The sequence below is a fragment of the Akebia trifoliata genome, chromosome 10 (genome assembly GCF_017979445.1).
Source record: "Akebia trifoliata isolate Shusen 1 chromosome 10, ASM1797944v1, whole genome shotgun sequence".
Classification (NCBI taxonomy): Eukaryota; Viridiplantae; Streptophyta; class Magnoliopsida; order Ranunculales; family Lardizabalaceae; genus Akebia; species Akebia trifoliata.
In genome coordinates, this window is record NC_141384.1 from 4,532,245 (window position 1) to 4,556,689 (window position 24,445).

Sequence of the window (24,445 nt, forward strand, 5' to 3'; positions counted from 1 at the left end):
CCAACTATTAATCCTAAATTTTATGATAATATTTAATAAGATGAAATTAAAAGTAAAATATCGAATCTCTAACAGAACATAATTTAACTTGAACTTATCTAAGATTAAACTATTAAAATCATAAGAATAACATTATATCCACTGACCATTACTTAAGAAATTAGTATTACAATAAAACATTGAAGCATGATTGAAACAAATAATTCTCTAAGATGATCTTGCTTGGACTTCATTGACCTCTCTAACGGAGGTCTAGCCACAGATCATAGCAAGAATAATAAAAATAAAAAGAGAAGAGAATAGGGAAGAAAAGTGATGATCCTTTATTTATCTTGGCTTGAAATTGACAGAGTACTCCTTTTGTTTACAAAGCTTGAACAACAAGTAAATCTAAAAATTGAAAAACTAAAAATTAGAAGATAACTAGAGAAGATGATCTCAGAGGAGATGAGATGAGATTTGGCTATAGTCTAGTATCTTATTTATAGAGACTAGATTAGGGTACCTTTTGAATTTAGAATACTTTCGTATTTTACAAGAACTCTGAATCCTAACTTGCTACGTTACAAATCACGCTGTATCAACATTGCACAAATCTCGAGAAAAGTTTACCTACAACACCACGTCGCCCAAGGTATTCACTGCACTGCGATACTTATGAGCCCATTAACTTTGGTTTTTGATCCATGATTTTGTCTTGGGTCTTGAATTGTAATGCATGTCTTTAATTATCTTGGTTCATCATTTTGAATCTCACGACTTTGACCTATTACACATAAATAACCATAATTAGTCTGAAAAATCATAATTTTATTAAAAAAATAATAATTATGGAATAACAACACGTTATGTCTATTTCAAGGATTTTATGTATTATTCCCTATTAAAGTATCTATAGATAGGGCCCTAGAAACAACTTCCTAGGCCCTGATCATTGACTTTTTCACTTTCTCCAATCGTCTTCTTTGATTAAACTTTATTTTCCAATAGTCTTTTCCATTGGTTTTAACTAAAAATACACCAGTGTGGTATTAGTGAAAGGGCCTTCCATGATCAAGTTAATTCTTGATAGAAAATATAGAGCAAAGAGAAAAAGTTTTGAAATAGAGAGTTGTAGAGTGTTGTGAGGTTTGAGTGGGAGAAGCCCCCTATTTATATAGTTGGCCCATTAATTCAAGGCATGTACATGTTGTCTAGCATTAATAACCCATAATGTCATTATAGAATTAAATACACACTCTCCTAGGCTCTTAATGGCCTTAAAACTCCACTCATTTTGGTTTTCATAATTGACAAGATGAGTGACTTTCACACTATGACTACTTCAACTTGGTAGTTATTTAATTCCTCGAGTTGACTCAGTCATGTTATATACTTAAGGTTTGTTATGCCAACATTACTCAAATTATAATTTTTTTTCTTGATAGTACTTAAGTAATTGTAAGTTACAATATTTGATAGAAAGATTGACTCTCCTAAAGGGATTGATCCTTGTGTGGGCATTATATTAAGGGGTTGATTCATTGAGGAGACCGGAGTATCTTATGATGAATTAATATGGGGTTGGCTCTTTGAGAAAGTGGAACCATGTTATAGCAAAGTGGCTAAGAGGTTAGCCCCTTGAGGAGGCCGTACCATTCTATGAGGTAACGAGTGAAAGGGTTGGCCCAAAGGAGACTGAACCATCTTTTATTAACGAGTGAAATGGTTGACTCCAAAAGGAGGCTTAACCACCTTATGCAATGAGTGAAGGGGTTGGCTCCTAAATGAGGCCAAACTATCTTATATAACGATTAAAGAGGTCAAATCCTTTTGTAGCTAAATCAGTCAAGATATTAATTTTTGATGGGTCGTTTTTGGCGCATTATGACGTAGTTGAAAGCGCCCTCGATCCGCGGGGTGCGCGGATCCGCTTTTGACCCTTGAGGTTTGGGAGTCGCCACCTAGTTATTGTGGTCTAGGAACCAAACTGACTCTAACATGGATAAAAAGAACTAATCTACCATAAAAAATCTGAATTCGGGGATCATGTTACGGGGTTGGAAGGTGTTAGGCACCAATCCCGCCCGGCCAAAGCCGGTCTCTACTAACTTCCCAAATATATCACATTGCTAAAAACCTAGATAAAAATAAAAATAAAAAATTTCATACCTTTCCGATAGCAAGGATTTTGCTCCCTCAGATCTGACAAAAAGAGCTCCTTATACTGTACTCTCTTGCTTCGTTCTGTCTCCGGATTTGACTTTGGATCTCCTAGATCAAGGTATCTCCTTGTTTCTGAATCTGAACTCTTCAAGTTTGTTGTGGATTTAGGGGTGTTTTTGGAGGGATTTTAGAGGTTTTCTAGACTAAAATTGAAGGGGGGATGTTAGGTAAGGAGTTGGGACTCCAAAACTAGGATTTATGGGGGGTTAGGGGAGCTTCTAGACCTACTTCTCTTAGGGTTTATGATTTGATACGAAAATAGGGTGTGAGCACCTCTATTTATAGATTTTTTTAGGGGTTGATTTGGATAGAGTTAGTGTTTAATTAGAGATCTTTTAATTAGAGTTGTGTTTTAGTTAAAATTGTTTTAGGTAGAATTGTGTTTTAATTAGAATTATTTTAGGTAGAATTGTTTTTAAGTTAGAACTCTATTAGATAGAGTTATTAATTAATTATAATTCTATTATGACTTTTGGTCTTATTTGATTGACTTTTAATGTTTTGACTTTAGTCATAATTGATTGACTTTTTAATATCTTGACTTCAGTCTTGCTTAATTGACTTTAATTTTGACTTTAGTCTACTTGATTGACTTTAATACCTTGACTTCAGTCTTGCTTGATTTACTTTTAATTTTTGGAGACCCCTCCTCCATTATTTCTTTAATTCTTTGGACCCCCAAATGGAGGGGTCCTTAAAGAAATATCCCACGAACCCTCAACAATTTTACTCGAAAGCTCGATTGATCGATTTTTTAGTTCAAAATTTTAATTTAATTTCATCAATGTTTCACTTTAATTATTTAATGTTTTATTTATTAATTTCAAATTTTTTAATTATGAAAATTGTGAAATTACCGTTTTGCCCCCAGAGATGACTTTTCACGTTTCAAGTCGGTTTTTAATGTTCTAGGATGTTTTAGAATCGATTTTTCGTAAGGAATTCAATGGAAATATTAGTTTGTGTCATTTATGAAATTTTTTGTGTGAAATGATCATGAACTTTATGAGGGCATTTTCGTAATTTTGTCAAATTCTGTTAAAATTGGTGAAATGATTTATTTGGTTTCGATTTGTTGTTTTATGTGTTTGAGAGAGTTTTCCTAAGCGTAACGTAAGCTCTAGGGTTATTTTGAGGTTAGGGGTATTTTGATAATTTGGTCATTTTTAGTGATTTTTATCGTGAAGTTTCTTTTTGTCTGAAAGATGATGATTTCTATGTTTCTGGGATTGTATTTTCCTAGCATAACGTGGTTTCTAAAGTTTTATCAGTTCGAGATACCTCATCCGAATTTCTGAAACACATCTGGTAACAAAATAAAACAATGGAAATAACATCCATCATTGGGAATCATTACGATCGGGTTGACGAGTTGATTAATCAGGCGAGTGCAAAAATGGGGTGTCTACAGTAGTGCACCTACTCTATGGTTGAGTCATCAACACTCTAAAAATTTTGGAAAAATGCTGGAATGACACAAAGTATTTACTGCGATTCTCACAAATCTGATGTGAGATGTGCATATAACCATAGATGTGTTTCCTCGTGACACGAGTAAAAATCATCTACAATTATATATGCATGTCCACGTCAGAATTGTAAAAATCACAGTAAATCCCGTGTCACCCCAGCACGATTAAAAAATTTATGGTCTCTTCCTCTATGACTCACGCGCTTCTTCTTGGACTTCTGGGGATTTAACCTTTCATGATTAATCAACTTTGTATTGTATTGCTCATACATTGATATACCTAAACATTATATTATGTGAGTATAATTCTACACAAAGGAACCATGATTGATCTTCCTAGAGATGTGCATACTCCCGTGACATAATACAATAGAGAATCTTCTAAGAGGCCTTAATATTGAATCAAATTAAGAAAACAAAAAAAAAAAAACACATGGAGGAAACATGCCTACAAAAAAAGAAAAGCCCACAAATATAAACGAAGATGAATGTGTTTATTTGAGACTAATTGATTCCAATTGAATTTTAGTAGTGAATTTGACTTTAACATCGAAGATTATTTGATAGGTGCCATACCACTGATTAGAGAGGGATTCTTTATAAGTTTAATAGGATTAACTTATATTTATGAGAGTATTAGATTATGTTATTTTGTATCATGATGTATATAGATACAGAATACGCTATTCTTTCGGTCCACATTACTCTTTGTCTTCACATTCCAAAATCTCAAAAGGAAAAAAATGGCAATAATTGACATAAAATAAAAATTAAAAAAATTCTACAAAACTTATCTGAGAGCACCATTATTGGATTTTATGGCAGATATGAGGATATAAATCTTGAAGAACTATTAATGATGATGTTGAGGAGTAGTGTGCAGATATGTATTATAGAAACCCCAATTTGACCGAACAAACCCGAAAGCTCAACCCATATGACTCATGCATTTCTTTTTGAAAAAGAAAAATTATTATTTATTTATTTTTTTGACCGGAGCGGGGAGGGGGGCAGTTTTTAAAATATATCATTTTGGTAAATAATGATTATTTTCAAAATGGTAACTTTTTATTTATTTATTTAAAGTAACTAGTAATTAATTGCTTTTATAACATGTCATGAGAAAATAAAATATGATTATCATCCTAATTAATTTTCTAATCATAAAGAGCGTAATTTAATTTTATAACCCTAGTTAGAGCATCTCCAACACAATATCCTCTACTCATAAATGAGTCTTTTAGATATTGTGAGTAGTAATTATGAGTATGCATGTGATACGGACTCCAATCATGTTAGCTAGATATAACAACTCAACATTCATTAAATTAATTCAAATTAATTAGAATTACCTGAAGGGCTTCCAATTAAATAAACGTTTCAATCAGTATCAGGCTGGTCACTCTCCTCCTTGGTTGCTAGTTCTTTGGACTTGTGAATGATGACAGTTGCTTACCAATCAAGAAAGTAGAGGTGGATTATGTTAGAGGGGGAGTCAGAAAATCCCGATTCTTTCAAAATGATAAACTTTGGGGTGATTTTTATTTGACTAGTCATTGTCGAATTATGGAATCAAAGATGGAACTCAAATGACACGTGGCAATGGTGGACAATTATAACTCAAAAGAGGCCAAAACGAGTTAATATAATGAGACAAGGAGTCTATGTCAGCCTTCCTTAATAAGACGAAAGGACTATTGAAAAATATGACTCCCACGCTTCTTATTGGTCTTCTGCATTTAACCTGGGATGACTAAGTGGTTAACACTCCGGACAATATCTAATAATCTCTCCTCTTACTATCCGTAGTTCTTCATTTTTAGTTTTTTGGGAATATAACATTTTGATAAATAACAATTATTTTCAAAATGGTAATTCTTTTTTTACAGTAACTAATAATTAATTTGCTTTTGTAATATGTCATGAGAAAATAAAATATGATTATCATCATTATCATCATCATAATTAGTTTTTTTTTATCTTAAAACAGGGTAACTTAGTTTTACACCCCTAGCTAGAGGTGTTAACTGAGCCATTTGACTTGCTAACCCCATCCGACCCACCTCAGAAGAGAAGGGTTAGGGCCTTGAGCACACGTACATGATAGATAGGGTCGACCTCAAATTTTATTTTTTTAACAATTAACTCTCAGCCAGGTTAGGGCCTAATGATGCTCAAACCCAGCTAGTTATTATATGTTATATGTGTATATAATGTATAGCTAAATGTATGATTTTATAATCGAAAATAACTAAAATACATAATAAATAAATTATTTACTTTCATCTCTAACTTTTTTTATTTTTATTTTTACAATAATGGTATTATCACACCATTATGTTATAAATAAACATTTTAAGTGATTTGATCTTGAAATTACACCATATAATAAGATTACTTATGATGTTTATTCAAAACATAATGGTGTCATAATATAACTGTCCCTTTTTATTTTTTAACAATTGTAGATATTATAACTCTATTTTGGTGACAGCAATATTATCAAATGGTTCCAAATGATTTTAATTAAGTGCATAGATTTATATCTTATAGAATTTGAAAATCAACTCAATTCCAGCCTGGACTCGTTACGGCCAAGTTAGGGCTCAACTAAGCTCGGCCCTTAGTCATTGTCTGGACTACGTACCCCTCCCTTGACTAAAAGCCAATGTTGTTGACTAGTATCCATTTAACGTTCAAAGTTTGATTTTATTCAATTAAGTAGATTAAAAAGTTTCATCACACTTCTGTACCTCAAGAAAATAATAAGAGTCCTGATAATATGACTCGTCATGTGGCATGCTCCATCCACTCCATGACATGGACAAGTTAGAAAACCATAGATCTGTACGCCCCAGGATACACTTTTTTATGGGGAAGTGCAATCGTGTATCCCAAAGCTTATAGATTTACGGTTCCTGAACTTGTCTACACAATGTGATAAAAGCCCAAATTTGACGGTTTGGGACTGTCAAATTTCATAAAATTCGACAAACCAAGAGGTCAAATTGGCATCGAATTTTTCATTTTCAAATTTTTTTTTTCAACGGGCTGAAAGATTCAAATTAATGAAGGATGAGAGAAATTTGACACTCTAAGCTGTCAAATCTTGGATCATCAAGAATTTCAATGGTCCTAAACTGTCAAAATTCAATTTCTAAAATTCGTGAGCCTTAGTCAATTTTTTCTATCAAATTTACCAATTTTCACGTAGTGATAGTTATTGAGTTGATTGAGTATGTCACTTGGCGAGTCATATTATCATGTCTCAAATAATAATTAGTGTAGCGTCCAATAATAAAGCTGATCCCAACTCCATGCAATCAAGTGAATGAGTACGAAGAATACTCATAGCAATCGATGCATCCTTGCATCAATGTGAATGTAAGGATGCACAATTTCAATGTTTATGGTTTTTTATTATTAAAACCCTTAGTATGGTAGGATTAAATATTAAAATGAGGGCATTTTTGAAATTCAAATTTTGGTTTCAAATCACTTTTACTCAACCTTCTCTCCTTATGAAAATAAAGATCTAAATGTGCTAATCTGGTACTCATCGGACCCATTTCTTATGAGTTTCGTAAGATGGCCATTGATAATCGAATCGGACCTTAAAATGATGGGTCCCTAATGGTGGTCTCAAAATCATGGTTTTTAAATTCGGTATCGTGTCTCGTCTCGTTCAGTTCTGATACCGAGTCATCTCGGACGAGTTTTTCAATATGTTTGAGACGTTTCGTGAGATAACTCAAAAAATTGAGCTGTGAAACGTAAAACTCGGTCAAAAAATGACTTTGTGAGTTGGTCTCATTTAGCTCTGATATCGAGTTAACTTGGACAATACGTCTCCGTCTCGGACGAGTTTAAAAATCATGTTCAAAATTCACTAATGGGTTTATATGTCGGGTGATTGGGCATCCACTGACTTGACACCCTTATTTATAATGGAGCAAATTCTTTGTAGTTCCCTGCAATGCATTTAAGTGGTAGAGATTTTACATCTTAACAACAAAATCTAATTCATCAGCTTTGTATAAATCATAGTTTAGATCAGATTAAATAAAATAAAATAAATTAGAAAAATCACAAATTTTGAAGTCTGATAAAGGTTTTTAAAATAAACGGTCCATAACCTCTAATTTTTAAACGATAGAGATATTTGTGGATTGGTGACGTGGCTATCCCTCAATCCTAAAGTAAATCACTGCAGAGAAAAATCATTCGACTAGAGAGGATTCGCTACTCCAATTAAGTAACAATCACTGACTTTTGACTTTCTCTACCTTCTTGTACGATGATCGCTCAGTTTTTTTTTTTTCCTCCTCCTCCTCCTTCGGAGAACCTTCTTTCTCTGTTTATATCTCTCTGTCTCTGTCTCTGTCTCTATGTCTCTCTATCGACAAATTTTAATTTTAAGATTACAACAATGTGGTATTGGATCATGCCACAAGGTCATCTAATCAAGAAATTTCGTATTTTGACGATGGTTGGAGATAGAGAAAAAATTTCTCTTATTACTTACGTCATTGACACCATATGTCAAATGGGTGTTGGGGGGTGTGAGCAAAAAATCACTCCAAGAGCTCTCTCTCTCTCTCTCTCTCTCTATAGATGTATATAAGGGCATTGGAGGAGGCGTATTCGTGGAGATAAAACCATCCTTAACCGTTAATGTGGGGGGAAATTCTTGAGCACGGACACGTGGCTCGATCAGGGGCCAAGATTAATGATTTGAGGTCGTGGCTCGGTCTATTTATCCCGACGAATGCATGTATTCGAAGCTCGGAACTGTGCCATCAGCTCGTAGGTCGGTATGACAGGTCTGACAGATAAGCCTGCAATGCCAGTTCTAACCACCCACGTCATGTCAGACCAAACCTGACTTTCTCAGAAGCGATAGGGCAGTTGCAACAACTCCTGCAGCTGACATGTCAGGGAGTAGGCTAACTACCCCAAGTCACCTCAAGGGGGGGCATAGAAAACGATCAGGTTGAACGCCTATATAAGGGAGAAAACTACAAGTAAAAAAGGTTCGAATTCTTCTTCTCTGAGCACATTACACTGATCAATTTGGCTAACTTGATCGTCGGAGTGGGCTGTTTTGCAGGTCCCCCCGAGCTTAAAGAGAAGGAAAGTGTAGAGCCATTTCGTGCATCTACAGTTAACCCATCTCTTTCTCTCTCTTCCTCTCCATTCACCTTCCTATATTAACAAACACCACTGGGTTTCTTTCTTCTCCGCCCACATGAAGAACGCAACCCAAATTTTTTCTTCTCTCTTCTTCATCTTAGTCATGGCTGACCATCAACACACAACTTCATTGGAGTTCAATGTTGGTGTGGTTCTTGACATGGAAGGATTGATGGGAAAGGTAGGGTTGAGCTGCATGTCCATGGCACTCTCTGATTTCTATTCTTCTCACAGTTTCTACAAGACAAGATTGGTTCTTCATACCAGGGACTCCAACAAAGATATCATCGGTGCTGCTTCTGCAGGTATTATTACCATATAGTTTTCATAAGGCTAAATTACCATTTACTTTAAAAAAAAAAAGCTAAATTATCATTTCATTTACTGAATATGGGAAAATTCCCATTTCTGAACACTGTTCATTTTCATTCCAAAACCATGCTCCGCATGTTTTGAGAATTAGTTTTCAATGAGATCGTCACTTTTAAACGATATTTGACTTTAAAAGTTACAATTTATCTGATTTGTATTAAGTCACGGTACCGCTACCGCATGTTTTAATTTTTATCATCTAGATCATTACTTTTAGAATAAATACCTGTGATCTCACTGCCTCATATTTTAATTTTTATTTGAAATTAGAATAAATACCTGTGATCTCGCTATCTCATGTTCATGCGTGTTTTGAGAATTTCTGTAAGTTTCAATCTCTAAAAACTATACTAGAATAGACTCGTTGATAGCACACGTTGACTTGGAAAGTCGGCTTCAATTCCTCAAAGTCTTGGGCTATATACCCAATTGAGTTGAGCCTAGTTGACCAAATTTTAAGAGGACGTACGCTATGAGTTTTTAAACTAAGGTTGTGTTTGATTCACATGAAAAATAGGTGGGAAATCCATTTTTCATAGAAAATCATATTTCCATGTGCTTTATTTGTTTTTGTCTATAAAAATTAAGTTTTCACTCTGATAAAATTCTAGCAAAGTATGCATTTCATTTTTCCACCAAGCCCCGTAAGAGAATGAAATACATATTTATATTCCATCCCAAACTCAAACTCCTAACTCTTCTCCTCTCATACCACCACCACAACCATCGTCACTGCCACATCATCGTTAGCTATTCTCTCTCTCTCTCTCCTTCTTCTTCTTCTTCCTTTGACCCACCCATCTTTGACCTTCAATTCACCCGTGGTCCGTCCTGTCTCTTTACCCAACCCCTTGCTCTACTCTTTCTCTCTCTTCATTTCGAAACTTTTAACCTATATAGGAACAAAACACTTTGTTTACACTACGCATCTTTAACCTATTTTATTATTTTTTATCTTTTATCCATTTAATCTCAAGATTTTGCAATAATACCCTTTCAATTTTATTTTTTTCCTTCACTTTTATGTCCTTAACCCTCTTATTTACCTATAGTTTTATGGGGATCAACTTTATTTCTTTTACACTTCACCTCCTTTAACTTTACTATATTTCTTTTTTACCCTTTTAACCCATTTTGTTGTTTTTCAGTTTTTACTCCTTTAATCTTAAAATTTTTACAATAATTCCCAATTTCAATTGAGTTTGACTCAAACCCACTAATCTCATGTCGTGTTCGTGGGTTGTGTGAAAATTACCACTACTTGCACTTATTATTATTATTATTTTTTTTTTTTTCTGCTTTTACCCCTTAACTCAAGATAGGATGCACGTGTTATAGGCACTATTGGACTTTATTGTATATATATACATGAGAGATTTACCAAGCAAACCTATTTGTTGCAATTTTATTACAAAATTCCCTAACTTTATCAAGTTTGTTACGTGAACTAACCTTATTTTATGAATCAAACTAGCATGACTAATGCAGTAAGATTTCAAATCTTTTTAAGGGTAATTGGGCTCACATGGATTATTGAATTAGCAATCCAAAACTATAGCCTTATAGATTTCATGGAAAAAACTCAAATTAAAAATAAAATAATAAAAAATATACCTTTTTGAGCTTGATTGTTGATGTTGAAAATTAACTTTTTCTTCTATTTTTTTTTCAAAGTTCTTAAAATTTTGTCCTTCATAACACTGTGCCATCAAATCATGTTTTTGGATGCCACAAATTGATGTAGCTAGAATCCACTCCAAAGTGTGCTAAGTAACAAATTAATACCATAAATTTGGATTTTATGATGTGGATCCTGACGACAAGTTTTGCTGTGTAACAAACTTGATAAAGTGATGTTTCATGGGTAACATACTTAATAAAGTTAGGTTCCTTGGGAGTTGTCAGAACTCCAAGGGAGTTTTTGTAATAAAAATGCATCACTTAGGTCTGCCCAGTAAATGTTTTTGCATTTTTTTTCTTCATAATTTACATATATGCGCCATGTATAATGGTCAACTATTTGGCCTAGGAGTTTTTTCCAATATGGGTTAAAAGTTTTGGAATGAGCTGATTTTTGGTGAGGATGATCTTTATGATAAAAAAAATCATTCTCACATAAAATCGGCCCATTCCGAAACTTCTAACTCCATGTTTACAAGTAGAAGAATCATAGACTGTTATTTTTTGTAAACTACTTTTGATGGGATTAGAAGTTTTGGATTGGACTGAGTTTTGGTGAGGATGATCTCCTCACAATAGAGATCATCTTCACCAAAACTCAGCCCATTCCAAATCTCTAACCCATGTAAGACAAAACACGTTGCTCAAGATTGAGTTGGCTCACAATATAGAAATTTAAATTTTTAGAAAATTATATATATAGTGGGAAATAATAGTAAAAAAAAACTTGTGAAAATAAATATTTAGCAGGAAAAAAAAAACAATTTTATCGTATTTACCGATAGGAATTTCTGCATTTTTCAAAAATGTAGGAACGAACTACGTACCCTCTAAAAATTCCACTTCAAGTAGCGTTTTCTCTGCACTTTCAAATCTCACGCCACCTCTTCTTCCTCCTTCCTCATTTTTGTCTTGATTTGTTTTTATTAAAGTTCGAGATACACCTTAGATTTGTTTTTTTTTTTCTTTTTTTCTTTAATTAAAGTTTGAGATACACCATACATCTTGATCAAGATTCAAGATCTAAGATCTTGATCTTGTTCTTGATTTTGGTCAGGATCTAAGTTTTTGATTTTATTAAATTTCGAGATACAATTAATAAGATCATATATGATTCTAGTTATATAAAATTTTGAGATACATTCCAAGTGGCATTTTTATAGCGGTAATTTAGCAAATCTAACTAAAATGCAACTTGAAGTGGCATTTTTTGAGGGGTATTTTACTAAATGGATCAAAACGCCACTAGAATTAGTGTTTTTGATTCCTATCCGTAAAGATGACAAAATAGTTACCTTTTTGTTAAATATTTATTTTCACATGCTTCTTTTTTATTTTTTTTATTTTTTATCTTTCATAATTTTCCCTTATAAATAACTTGAATATTAAAAAACAATGATAATGTTTAATCGTCATTTGCAGTTCTCCATTATAGAAATTGTGAGAGTGTATGAATGTAATAGTGTATGGTAAGAGCTTAGAGCAATCTCGATGGATGATGTAACTTGTACTTAAACTATGTCGTCGTGTTTTCTAATAAAATGGGTGGGATCCCTTAGATAACCCAGCTTACCAATAAAAATAAAAATATAGTGCAAGGTAAGAGAGATGGCCAGATAAAACATACATTTTACTGAGGGTCTATTTGATACCTTGGAGTAGCAATTCCATGGTTTTCAAAATCCTTGGGTCGAATTCTTCTTTGGTGTCATGGTAATAGTTATAAATAATTATCGACTCTCGAGAAAGGGTAGAAGAATGAGAGGACCAATCGTGAAGTTTCTGATGTCGAGAGACACATGTTTAAAAGAAAATTATTACATCATCCATGTAAGCATAATGGGGTAGGTCAAATTAAAAAAAGAAAATTTGAAATTTTTTTTTAAAGTATGATCAAAGGCTTTGAAAATGTACAGTCCCTGAATTACAATAATAATTAAATGAATGCTGAGATAAAAAATTACAGCATATCAGATGTGTCTTCATTTCTAAAATTCAACAAAATAGCAAATGTCTCTTGGGATTATTTAACAAAGAAATCATTGCTTGGTCAAGATTGAGCTAGCTCACAATATATATTTTTGTTGATATATATAGTGAAAATTATATTAAAAAAACTGTGGAAATAAATATTTAGATAAAAAAGTAACTACTTTATGGTATTTACATGGAGGAACCCAAAATGCCAATTGGAGGGGCTTTTTTTTTTTTTTTTGTTTTTTTTTTTTTTGTTTTTTGCATTTTTACAAATGTAGGACCAAACTACCCTCAAAAATCTCCTTTCCAAGTGGCATTTTTTTTTAGGTACACTTTATATGATCATATATGATTCTAGTCATGTAACAAGTCTATTTATATAAAATTTTAGGATACAATTGGTAATTTTAGCAGTGTAATTGGTTATCCTTTAATGTGGGTCCTGTTTATAAAGCACGTGATGAAAAAAGTCCTGAAAGTCAGAAATCACCACACCAATAAGGCTCATCATTGATGCCTAGGTTCATGGGTCAATATATTATAAAAAAAGTGCCACGTGGTATATTTTAATTAATTGGAATAGTTATAAAGGAAACATCAATCAACGGCAGTGATGGGAGAATGTTCATGTTCCCTAGGGATGCCCAAATTAGATGGATCCTAAGAGGTGTGCTGATCTCTAAGAAATATTTTTTGTCTAACCATTTCAGCCCATTGTATCAAAAGTTGAATAATATTTTAGTTTACAAAAGCCTTATTTATTTATTTTATAAACCTTTTTGAAAGAAGATCTATAATTTTGACGTCCTTTAGACTGTGGTCTTCCACGAGAGGTCGACATAAAATGATCGAAATGTCCTCACCTATAGGGTCTTGGCACCTAAAATCCATTGTCTTCAACCCATGGTCTATGTGTGTAGAAATTGATCGAGGTGACTCAAGCAAATCACCTTGGCCTCGAAAGCAACCGGTCAAGATGGTCTATGTCAATAGTTAACACATTGACCATCCAAGATTAATTCAAGATGATTTGTCCAATATTTTAAAAATATATTGGAAATTTTAGAAAAATATATTCAAACTATCGGTCAAGATAAAAATTCGGAGGAGTCATGGAGTCAATCGTATTTTATATTTTTGATATAAAATTATTAATTTATAATGAGTTAATATGTGTATTAATTTTTTTTTGTGAGAGAGCATCTACTCCACCTAATAATAATTATTTTATATTGAATAAATCGTTTGATTTGTTCAAAACAAAATGACTTATATGAGTCAACTCGGTATACGGGGACAAGATTAGAAAAAATTATCGGGATTTAAAACCATGCTTAAATGGTCCAAACTCCAACTTCGTTAACATTTTTATTTGTCAAAATTGACTAAAATCTCTTGTCAAAAGAAATCTCGTTGAACACTCATTCTCATTTTTGAGATTTAAAGATTGGAATAAATAAAATCTTGAGATTGAAGGCAAGTGATTTTAAAGAAAAATCAAGATTTTTGACAAGAGATTGAGTATGAGAGTCTTTCAATTTTTTCATTAGTATCTCATCAATTGAAGAACTTCAACGCTATCGAAAATGACCTTTTTATCACTGATTAGTAAACAATAGTGTTAATAAGTCTGCATTTGTAGATTTCCATTTTTTATATGATTAGTTGGTTTCTATGGTTTTCAATCTATTATATTATTAGATCACTACTTATTCATTTCAATTATTGGATGATACAGATTGATTTGGTCAAATGATCAGTCATCTATCTAAAGCTTTTATACGTAAATTACTCAATCGAGTCAGGCTGATGCTGTCGATGTCCTCAATATATTTTATTTGATTCGTTCGAGTTGACTTGTTAGTTATGAACTAGACTCAACTCTATGGCCCAACACTTCCTCACAAAACCGGCTTGTAAGGTGAGGATTGCCCCAGATTTATATCTAGCCCAAGGTCGTGATACCCAGGCGATGTGGGACTATCGGTCACACTCCCTCTCAGTGTCTCCTAAATCCCTATGATACCCACTCTGATATCATGTAAAAGCCCATGGGCCCAACTCTTCATCACAAAACCGGCTTGTATGGTGAGGATTGCCCCAGGTTCATACATAGCCCATGGTCATGATATCCACGCAATGTTGGACTATCGCTCACAATATGTATATGTATATAAATTCTAAGATTTGAGTGTTTATAAAATTAGATTTTGTGATTGTAGCATCCATTAATCCACATTATAGCATAAAGATATTATATTTGAAAGACATGGCCATTATTTTCATTTGATGTTGAAATCAGTTAGGTTCAGTTTGGAAGGATTTAAATACTTCAAGCCCCAGCCAGGTTAAACTGGATTCAGTGGGTACTAATCCAATCCCGAAAGTTGTCCTTAAAACCATGTTCAAAACTTGTGGGGACTCAGATCGAGTCTCGCTTGTTGAATTTGAGGGAAAGTAGTTCTATACTCCTGGGATTTTTGTGAGAGGCTCCAACTATCTTTAAGACATTAGAAACGTCACCTTCGACGTAGCTATTCTGAATTATCCAAAAGAACTCTACGACATTTATAGTGGAAAAATTCACCTTTTCTAACAGGTACATCTGATTTAGTGATGAATTAGTTTCAAGCTATGAAATACTTCTTGCATGCTTGTTTAGAGATCTGATTTCCTAAATTTTGCAAGAAAAATATACTTTGAAAAATTCCTTAATTTAAGTTTTATTCTCTTCAAATTACAGCTCTAGACCTCTTAAAAAATATGGAGGTGCAAGCCATCATAGGACCAGTATCATCATCACAGGCCGACTTCATTATTGATCTTGGAAACAAAACTCAAGTACCCATTGTTTCTTTCACGGCAACTAGTCCATCTCTGTCTTCTACTCGAACTCCTTACTTCGTCCGAACAGCTCAAAATGATTCCACTCAAGTACAAGCCATTGCTGCTATTGTTCAAGCTTTTGGATGGAGGCAAGCCGTACCCATCTATGAAGACACGGAATATGGAAATGGAATTATACCTTATCTAACTGATGCCTTAAAAGATATTGATACCCGAGTTCCCTACAGAAGTGTCATTCCTGTTTCGGCCACAGATGATCAAATCGTTGAAGAGCTTTACAAGTTGATGACAATGCAGACTAGAGTCTTCATTGTACACATGGCAATGTCTCTTGGTTCACGTCTTTTCCTAAAGGCAAAAGAGGTAGGAATGATGAGCAATGGGTACTCTTGGATCATCACAGATGGACTAAGTACTGAGTTAAGTTCCATGGATTCCTCTGTTATTGATTCAATGCAAGGTGTATTGGGTATAAGGCCTTATGTTCCAAGATCGAAAGAGCTTGAAAATTTTAATGTTAGATGGAAAAAGAAGTTCGTCCAAGAGTACCCAGATGTTGAAAGAGCTGAATTAAGTGTTTTTGGGCTATGGGCTTATGATACGGCTTGGGCATTAGCAATGGCAGCAGAGAAGGTTGGCGGTGCAAACTTCCGTTTCTTGAAACCAAACGTTATCGACAATTCGAGTGATCTTGCAACAATGGGAGTCTCTCAGACAGGTCCTGAACTTTTGCAAGCAATTTCAAACACTACATTTAAAGGTCTGAGCGGGGATTTCATGCTCGTAAATGGGCAACTACAATCGTTCGCTTTCCAGATACTTAATGTGATTGGTGATGGGGGGAGAGAGATTGGCTTTTGGACTCCAACATCTGGAATTTCGCGGTCATTGAATGTGACTAGTACAAATCTGTACTCGGCTTCTAAGGCCAATCTCAGTGTGATCATATGGCCAGGAGAGTCTACAATTGTGCCGAAGGGTTGGGTAATTCCCACAAATGGGAAAAGATTGAGGATTGGAGTTCCAGTGAAGGATGGTTTTAGTGAATTTGTGACCGTGACACGGGACCCTTCTACTAACATGACGACGTCCACCGGGTATTGCATAGACGTGTTCGATGCTGTAATGGAGAAATTACCTTACACCATCCCTTACGATTTCATTCCCTTCCAAAAGGCTGATGGCAAAACTGCTGGGAATTACAACGATTTGATTTATCAAGTGTTTCTTCAGGTAAGTTTGAATATATATGTATATTTCGATTAATATTTTGAGCGAGTTTTAGTCTTTTTGTTTAAATGGGAATTCTTTTTCTTGTTAAATAGAAATATGATGCCGTTGTTGGAGATACAACCATTAGAGCCAACCGATCCCAATATGTAGACTTTACATTACCATATACAGAGTCTGGGGTATCAATGCTCGTGCCTGTTAAAGACAATGGAAAGAAGAATGCGTGGATTTTCTTGAAGCCTTTAAGCAGAAATCTATGGTTAACAATTGGTTCCTTCTTTATCTTCACTGGTTTTGTGATTTGGGTCCTTGAACACCGGATCAACGAAGCATTTAGGGGGCCAGCAGCTTATCAGTTTGGCATGATCTTTTGGTTCTCCTTCTCCACACTTGTTTTTGCACATAGTAATTCCTCATACATCTCTTTAAATTTACTTACTATTAGTTTCAATAGAGTGCAAGGACACCTTTTGGGGGCATTCGGTTCAAAGAACCAAAGTCGTGAAGGTTTCCTTTGACATAGTATAGTGTGCACTGGTTAAAAGACTTAGGCTGATGTGGTTGAGGTACGATTTAACAATATCTATTTTGTGATAATTTCAATACAACTTTGTGATGGTGCAGGGGAGAAGGTGGTGAGCAACTTGGCTAGGTTTGTGCTGATCATATGGATTTTCGTAGTCCTCATACTTGCATCAAGTTACACAGCTAGCTTGACATCGTTGTTGACGGTTCAACAACTCCAACCAACCATCACTGATATCAGAGAGCTCTTAAAGAGACGCGAATCTGTTGGTTATCAACAGGGTTCATTTGTGTTTGGGCTCTTGAAGCAGATGGGGTTTGATGAATCCAAGCTTAAGTCCTATAATTCTCCAGACGAGTTCGATCAAGCTTTATCAAAAGGGAGTCTAAATGATGGCATTTCGGCCCTTTTTGATGAGGCCCCTTACATAAAGCTCCTCCTTGCGAGATACTGTGCTAAGTATATGATGGTCGGACCTAGGTACAAGACTGATGGATTTGGCTTTGTAAGTCTTTCCTGCTCTCTTTGGAATCATCATCACTGGGAAATACTAAATTGCTAATGCTCCAAATACAAGTATTAGGTGTTAATAACCTCCAATTCCTTAATTTTTTTTTAAGAAAATCCTCAAACAACTAATCTTTTGTATTTTTTAAAATAAGGGTTTTATTTTTTATTATGCAATAAAAATTTTAGAAATAACTTTACGAGACTTTGTGATATTTACAGAAATGTCATTACACAACAACAATCAAGTATTGACTTTTTTTTATATCATTAGTAGACTAATTTTGGTTTTGTAACTTTTTAAGAAATTTTATGAAAAAACAATGTATGCGAGGTTGCTAACTCCAAATGCTTGTATTAGACATTAGCAATTCCCATATTTAAGTAAGGATGTATTGAAATCTTAGCTATGTTTCTTTCAATTTCTATACTTTTTGTAGGTCTTCCCAAGAGGTTCCCCTCTAGTACCCTATGTTTCAAGAGCAGTTTTAAATGTGACAGAGGGAGATACAATGGACCAATTTGCAAAAAAGTGGTTTGGAAATGATGCGAGTTGCCCTGACCCGAACAACATGGACCCTTCAAATAGTCTCACTCTTGATAGCTTCTTGGGTCTCTTTGTCATTGCTGGGGTCTCTTCAATTTTAGCCTTACTAGTATACATTGTTGTTTTCTATTACAATCATAAGCATATATGGAGACACATAGACCCAGATGCATCGATTTGGCAAAAAATTCGTATCATGGTGAGACTATTCGATGAAAAAGACCTCTCTTCTCATACATTTAGGAATACCAGACTACAGAATAGCTCTAATATTGAAGCTTCACAGAATATTAACGCTCCAACGAGTCCATCAAGCATTTCCTACCAAACAGAAGGACCTTTCACTCCCAGGGAAGACGAAGGAACACCCTCTGTAGATTTTGGGAATTCAAACCCAGAAATATTAAGCACCCAAGAGATAATGCCTTCCATTGAGCTTAGCAATGTAAATACAGAGAGAGATCAGCTTCCTCAAGGATAATTGATGAAAGGGGATGAGATTAAATTGATTTTAGATCTTATAACATTGTCAAATTGATCCATCTTTCTGTGTATCCATGCAACATATGCTATGTAATATACTTTGTCCTCGATAATGTACTAAATGACTTCTTCAAGCCTTTTAATTACTCATCAAGACTATTTTGTCAATGCTCTCTGAAGGTTAAACTCTATTAGACTCTTTTGGTGAATGTGAAACCTTAATCAGGTTCACAGATCCCTCTTTCTTATATAGATTTCATAGTTTACATATTTGTCTTATACAAGAATAGTAACTATACAAACTAGTATACATGATTAGAAACTCCAATATTTAGGGGATCCCATTAAGGGATCTTACACCCCCTCTCAAACTGATGTGGGAGGTCAACCAACATCAGTTTGCCTGAAAGGAAATGATGCCGAGCCGAGGACAATGATTTCGTCAATAAATCTGCATATTGTAAAGTGGATGAAACATGTGGAAGAGTGATAACACCAGAAAGATACTTCTCACGGATGAAATGGCAATCCACTTCTATATGTTTAGTCCGTTCATGGAATACCGGATTGGAAGCTAGTTGAATAGCACTTTTATTATCTGCATACAATGGTGTTGGATCAGTAGAATGCAAACCCAAATCAGTCAACAACCCACGAATCCAAGTAATCTCGCTACATGCATCTGCCATGGCTCTGTATTCGGCTTCGGTACTAGATCTGGATACAGTAGTCTGTTTCTTACACTTCCAATGAATCAATGATTGTCCTAAAAATAGACAATATCTGGTCGTAGATCGACGAGTGGAGGGACAACCAGCCCAATCTGAGTCAGAATATGCGCTCAATTGTAGATCTGATGAAGAAGGAAACAATAAGGCTTTATCAAGTGTACCTCGAAGATAGCGAATAATTCGATGAACAGCAGTCATATGAAGAGTGCGTGGAGCTGCCACAAATTGACTAACAATATGAACTGCATGAGAAATGTCTGGTCTAGTCATCGTAAGATAAACAAGACTACCAACCAGTTGACGGTACATCGTCACATCAGGAAGGGGATCGCCGTCATCTTTTCCATACTTAACATTAAGCTCAAGAGGAGTTTCATAAACCTTATTATCAGTTAATTTTGCCATCTTAATTAAATCAGATGTGTACTTTCTTTGACTTAGGAGGTACCCTTGTGGGGATGAGGATACTTCAAGTCCTAGAAAGTAAGTCAATCGCCCAAGATCCTTCATGTGGAAAGAGGCATGTAATAGTCTCTTAAGTTGGCTAATCCCATCAAGATCATTCCTAGTGATCAAAATATCATCCACATAAACCAATAAGATTACTAATCCATGTGGAGTCTTTAGAAAAAATAGTGAAGGATCATAAGAACTTTGTTGATATCCAGCAGAAATCAACACACTATGAAATTTCTCAAACCAAGCCCTCGGTGCTTGTTTGAGTCCATATAAGGCTTTAGCTAATTTACATACCAATGAAGGATTTGATGACTTATAACCAGGAGGTTGGGAAAGATACACCTCTTCCTTGAGATCTCCGTGGAGAAACGCATTCTTTACATCAAGTTGACTAATATCCCAATTTTTAGAGGAGGCCATAGATATCAAGGTGCGGACTGTTTTCATTTTTCCAACTGGAGCAAACGTTTCTTCATAATCAATTCCATATTCCTGTTTGAATCCTTGTGCAACTAATCGAGCTTTGTATCGATCCAAACTACCATCTGATTTTAGTTTAACGGTGTAGACCCATTTGCTCCCTATTGCTTGTTTTCCTTTGGGAAGAGGAACTAGTGTCCAAGTGTCATTTGCTTCTAATGCTTTGATTTCCTCATTCATTGCCTCCACCCAACATGCTTGTGTTGCAGCCTGAGTATAACAAGAAGGAACATCCATAGTATCCAAAGAGGAGAAGAAGACACGATGATAATCAGTGAGACGACTAGAAGGAATGGGAATGCGAGTGGAACGACGCACCTGAGTACCAGTAGAGGATGATGGCATAACTACTGGAGGATCTTCAACAGGTGGAGCTGGTGGAGGGGGCTCACAAGGCAGATTCATCATATCATTATTGACCTGCACATTATCAAAAAGGGAACTAGAAGATTGATTGACACATGGAGTGGGAGAATCGGTAAATGAGGTCATGATAGAATTAGGGCTAGGTATGGCAGCATGAATTCCAATTTGTGTATGTGAAGACGTATAATAAAACAAATGTTCAAGAAATGTAACATTGCGAGATACTCGAATTTTCTTAGCAAGAGGGTCATAGCACCGATAACCTTTTTGATTGTCACCATACCCAAGAAACACACACTTTGCCGCTCGTGGACTCAATTTATCACGTTCTCCTTCATGTAAGTGAACGAAACTTAGACACCCAAATGTGCGCATTATGGAATAGTTAGGGTCTTTGTCATAGAGAGATAGATAAGGAGTCTTGCGTCCAAGAACAGAAGAGGGAAGTCTGTTAATCAAGTACACAGCTGTCAACTTTGCTTCTGCCCATAAGAATCGAGGAACACTTGATTCTTCCATCATAGTAGTTGCAATCTCCGTGATGTGCCTATTCTTCCTTTCAGCTATGCCATTTTGTTGGGGGGTATGAGGACAAGTGCGTTGATGAATAGTGCCTTTATCTTGAAGAAATGTTTCAAAGTCATTTGATATAAATTCCCCTCCAGAGTCCGATCGAAGGATTTTAATTTCTTTGCCGAATTGATTGTAAACAAATGCTCTAAAAATCTTATAACACTGGAATGCTTCAGACTTGTGCTTCATGAAATAAATCCAAGTATATCTAGAGAAATCATCGACAAAGATGATGTAGTACAAGGATCCTCCTGGGGAAGTGATCCGGGAGGGTCCCCATACATCAGAATGTACAAGATCAAAACATGAGGTTGCTCGTGATGTGCTAAATGAAAATGGTAAAGTGATAGATTTGCACATTTTGCAACTAACACAAGATTTGTCAATATTCAAAATAGGAACATCAAATTTGTCAACTAATAAACCAGAATTGAATAAGAACATTAAATTCTTGGAATTAGGGTGGCCTAGACGACAATGCCACAATTTCCAATTCTTATTAGCTAAAGAGATATCATGACTCGATGGAACAAAAAAACAATTAGATGAGACAACTTGTGGAGCAAACTCAAGGGTGAATAGACGTCCCTTCTTATGGCCCCTCCCAATCAGCTTCCCTGTTGCTAGATCCTGGATGACACAACCAAAGGGAGAGAAAAACACAATGCAATTATTTTCAACTAATTGAGCAACAGATAACAAATTTGCAGAGAGTTTGGGAACATAAAAGACATTACTCAAGGTGAACTCACGATGAGGAGAAGGGTGGAACTTTAAAGATCCAACATGGGAAATCGAAAGATGATTCCCATCTGCAGTTGTGATAGTTCCCTCCCCTTTGTATGGAACACAATTTTCAAGAAAGGTAGAATTACCTGTCATATGGTTACTAGCACCAGAGTCAATGTACCATTGAGAGGAGGAGGTACCTGAGAAACCAGAAGCAGCCATGGCTTGAATAATTTGTTGCAATTGCTCAGGTGTCCAAAGGGAAGTTTGTACATTTGTAGATGCTGAAGAGGCGGGAGGTGCAATATTTGATCCATTTGCGGTTAGAAAGGCATGGTTCCCATTATGCTGTATTTGTTTTGAACGACGTCGACAATTCGCAAGTGTGTGACCAAACATCTGACAGTTGGTGCAAAAAGGGGATTTCTTGGGACATTTGCTGAAAAAATGTCCGTACTCCTTGCAATTGTAACATTGGATTTTAGAAAAATCCCTTTGTTTCCCACGATACGAGGTAGCCAAAAGAGCTGTATCGGTATGAATTATTGAAGTGGCATCTTTTATTGAAGTCAGAGTGTTTTGTCGGGTTTCTTCAGCCAATAGATCAGCCAAGGTAACTTCAAGTGATGGTAATTCTGGTCGATTCATTATAGCTGCACGTGTTGGTTCAAACTCCGGACGCAATTTATAGAGGAATTGCATCAATCGGCTCTTTTGACGAATATTTTGTAGAGTTTCAACTGCCTCAGCTGGGATGTTTGGATCCATAAGTTGCAATTCATTTCATAACCCTGTGAGTTTGGAATACAACTCCTGGATACTCATGGTGCCTTGCTCAATCTTAGATATTTCATACTCAATCTGGTACTGTCGAGCATGATTAGTTTGTTGATAACATCTTTTGAGATAATTCCATATCTCAGACGCCTTATGGAATGATGTGAGATTAACAGCAATGTGGCCCTCAACACTATTCAGTATCCATGTCACCACCCTAGAGTTATTTGTATACCAAGTATTGAGTTCCTTAGGGTCTTGAGGTGGTTGTTCAGATCCATCAACATATCCCCATAATCCCTTTCCAGCAAAGAGATGACGAATATGGTAAGACCAGAGGGAAAAAATTTTCCCATCCAATTTTATTTGAATGGCATTAATGGGTTCTGTCATAGTTTGATTGTATGCTGCCACAAAAAAAACAAACAAATGGCCCACCACCAACAATGGTTTGTCTTCAACCCAACACCTAAACCAACAACAACTCTCCAACAGGAGTTTGTCTTATCTCCTACCAAGATGTAACAAAAAAACAGAGGTTAATACTTACCTCACAGTAAAAGAGTATGCTCCAGCCAAAACACAGCTAGTAGATGCAGTGAAGGTTCACACGAAGGTGAAAATATTGCACTTGCAACAATCGCCCAAACAGGGTACTTTCACGGCCAAAAACGATGACCAAATCTGAGAATGATTCACACAATCAAATGTCCCTCAATCTGAAGGAGGCTACACAAGTAGCTCTGATACCATGTCAATGCTCTCTGAAGGTTAAACTCTATTAGACTCTTTTGGTGAATGTGAAACCTTAATCAGGTTCACAGATCCCTCTTTCTTATATAGATTTCATAGTTTACATATTTGTCTTATACAAGAATAGTAACTATACAAACTAGTATACATGATTAGAAACTCCAATATTTAGGGGATCCCATTAAGGGATCTTACATATTTGATGTTTATTAATTAATTAATATTGTGTATCCATGTAAAGGATGATATTTTAGTTCACTATTTTTTGTTAAACAAGGTGGGGGGGATTTGAAAACTAGAGGAACAGATCAGTTTCTTCTTTTCTTTCCTCTTCTCTTACTTCTTTTTATAACTCTAAAAGGAAATCTAAATTGCCTTAAATGGTAGGATACACTACAGAATAAATATTAACCCTCATATCTGATCTTACAATGGACTATCTAAATGATACTTCTAAATATTTTTCTTTATAAAAAAAAAACTGGTTGGACATGTTGGCATGTTCAAAAACACATTTACAAAATCTATTATTCTTA

The 24,445-nt window shown here is 35.2% G+C and overlaps 2 protein-coding genes across 2 annotated transcripts; one reads left to right on the top strand and one right to left on the bottom strand.

Annotated features, from left to right (window-relative positions):
* The first annotated feature begins 8,842 nt into the window (after nucleotides 1-8,842).
* Nucleotides 8,843-19,187, top strand: LOC147392867 (glutamate receptor 2.7-like). The gene is made up of 5 exons (XM_086456376.1): nucleotides 8,843-9,174; nucleotides 15,642-16,978; nucleotides 17,071-17,383; nucleotides 17,603-18,009; nucleotides 18,452-19,187. The coding sequence occupies exons 1-5, from the start codon at nucleotides 8,925-8,927 to the stop codon at nucleotides 19,037-19,039; spliced, it is 2,895 nt and encodes a 964-aa protein (XP_086312502.1). The 5' UTR covers nucleotides 8,843-8,924; the 3' UTR covers nucleotides 19,040-19,187.
* A 2,831-nt stretch (nucleotides 19,188-22,018) lies between these two features.
* Nucleotides 22,019-24,077, bottom strand: LOC147392868 (uncharacterized). Its single transcript, XM_086456377.1, has 2 exons — nucleotides 22,580-24,077; nucleotides 22,019-22,280 (listed from the first exon to the last, which is right to left on the bottom strand). The coding sequence occupies exons 1-2, from the start codon at nucleotides 23,145-23,147 to the stop codon at nucleotides 22,243-22,245; spliced, it is 606 nt and encodes a 201-aa protein (XP_086312503.1). The 5' UTR covers nucleotides 23,148-24,077; the 3' UTR covers nucleotides 22,019-22,242.
* Between the last annotated feature and the right edge of the window lie 368 nt (nucleotides 24,078-24,445).

Bases quoted from the DNA above. Each gene is read 5' to 3' on its own strand.
- LOC147392867 (XM_086456376.1), top strand. From the start codon at position 8,925: ATGAAGAACGCAACCCAAATTTTTTCTTCTCTCTTCTTCATCTTAGTC. The intron at 16,979-17,070 runs GTAAGTTTGAAT...CTTGTTAAATAG, and splicing joins TTTATCAAGTGTTTCTTCAG to AAATATGATGCCGTTGTTGG. The intron at 17,384-17,602 runs GTAATTCCTCAT...GTGATGGTGCAG, and splicing joins CACACTTGTTTTTGCACATA to GGGAGAAGGTGGTGAGCAAC.
- LOC147392868 (XM_086456377.1), bottom strand. From the start codon at position 23,147: ATGGATCCAAACATCCCAGCTGAGGCAGTTGAAACTCTACAAAATATT. The intron at 22,281-22,579 runs GTACCTCCTCCT...TGTGTCATCCAG, and splicing joins GGCTGCTTCTGGTTTCTCAG to GATCTAGCAACAGGGAAGCT.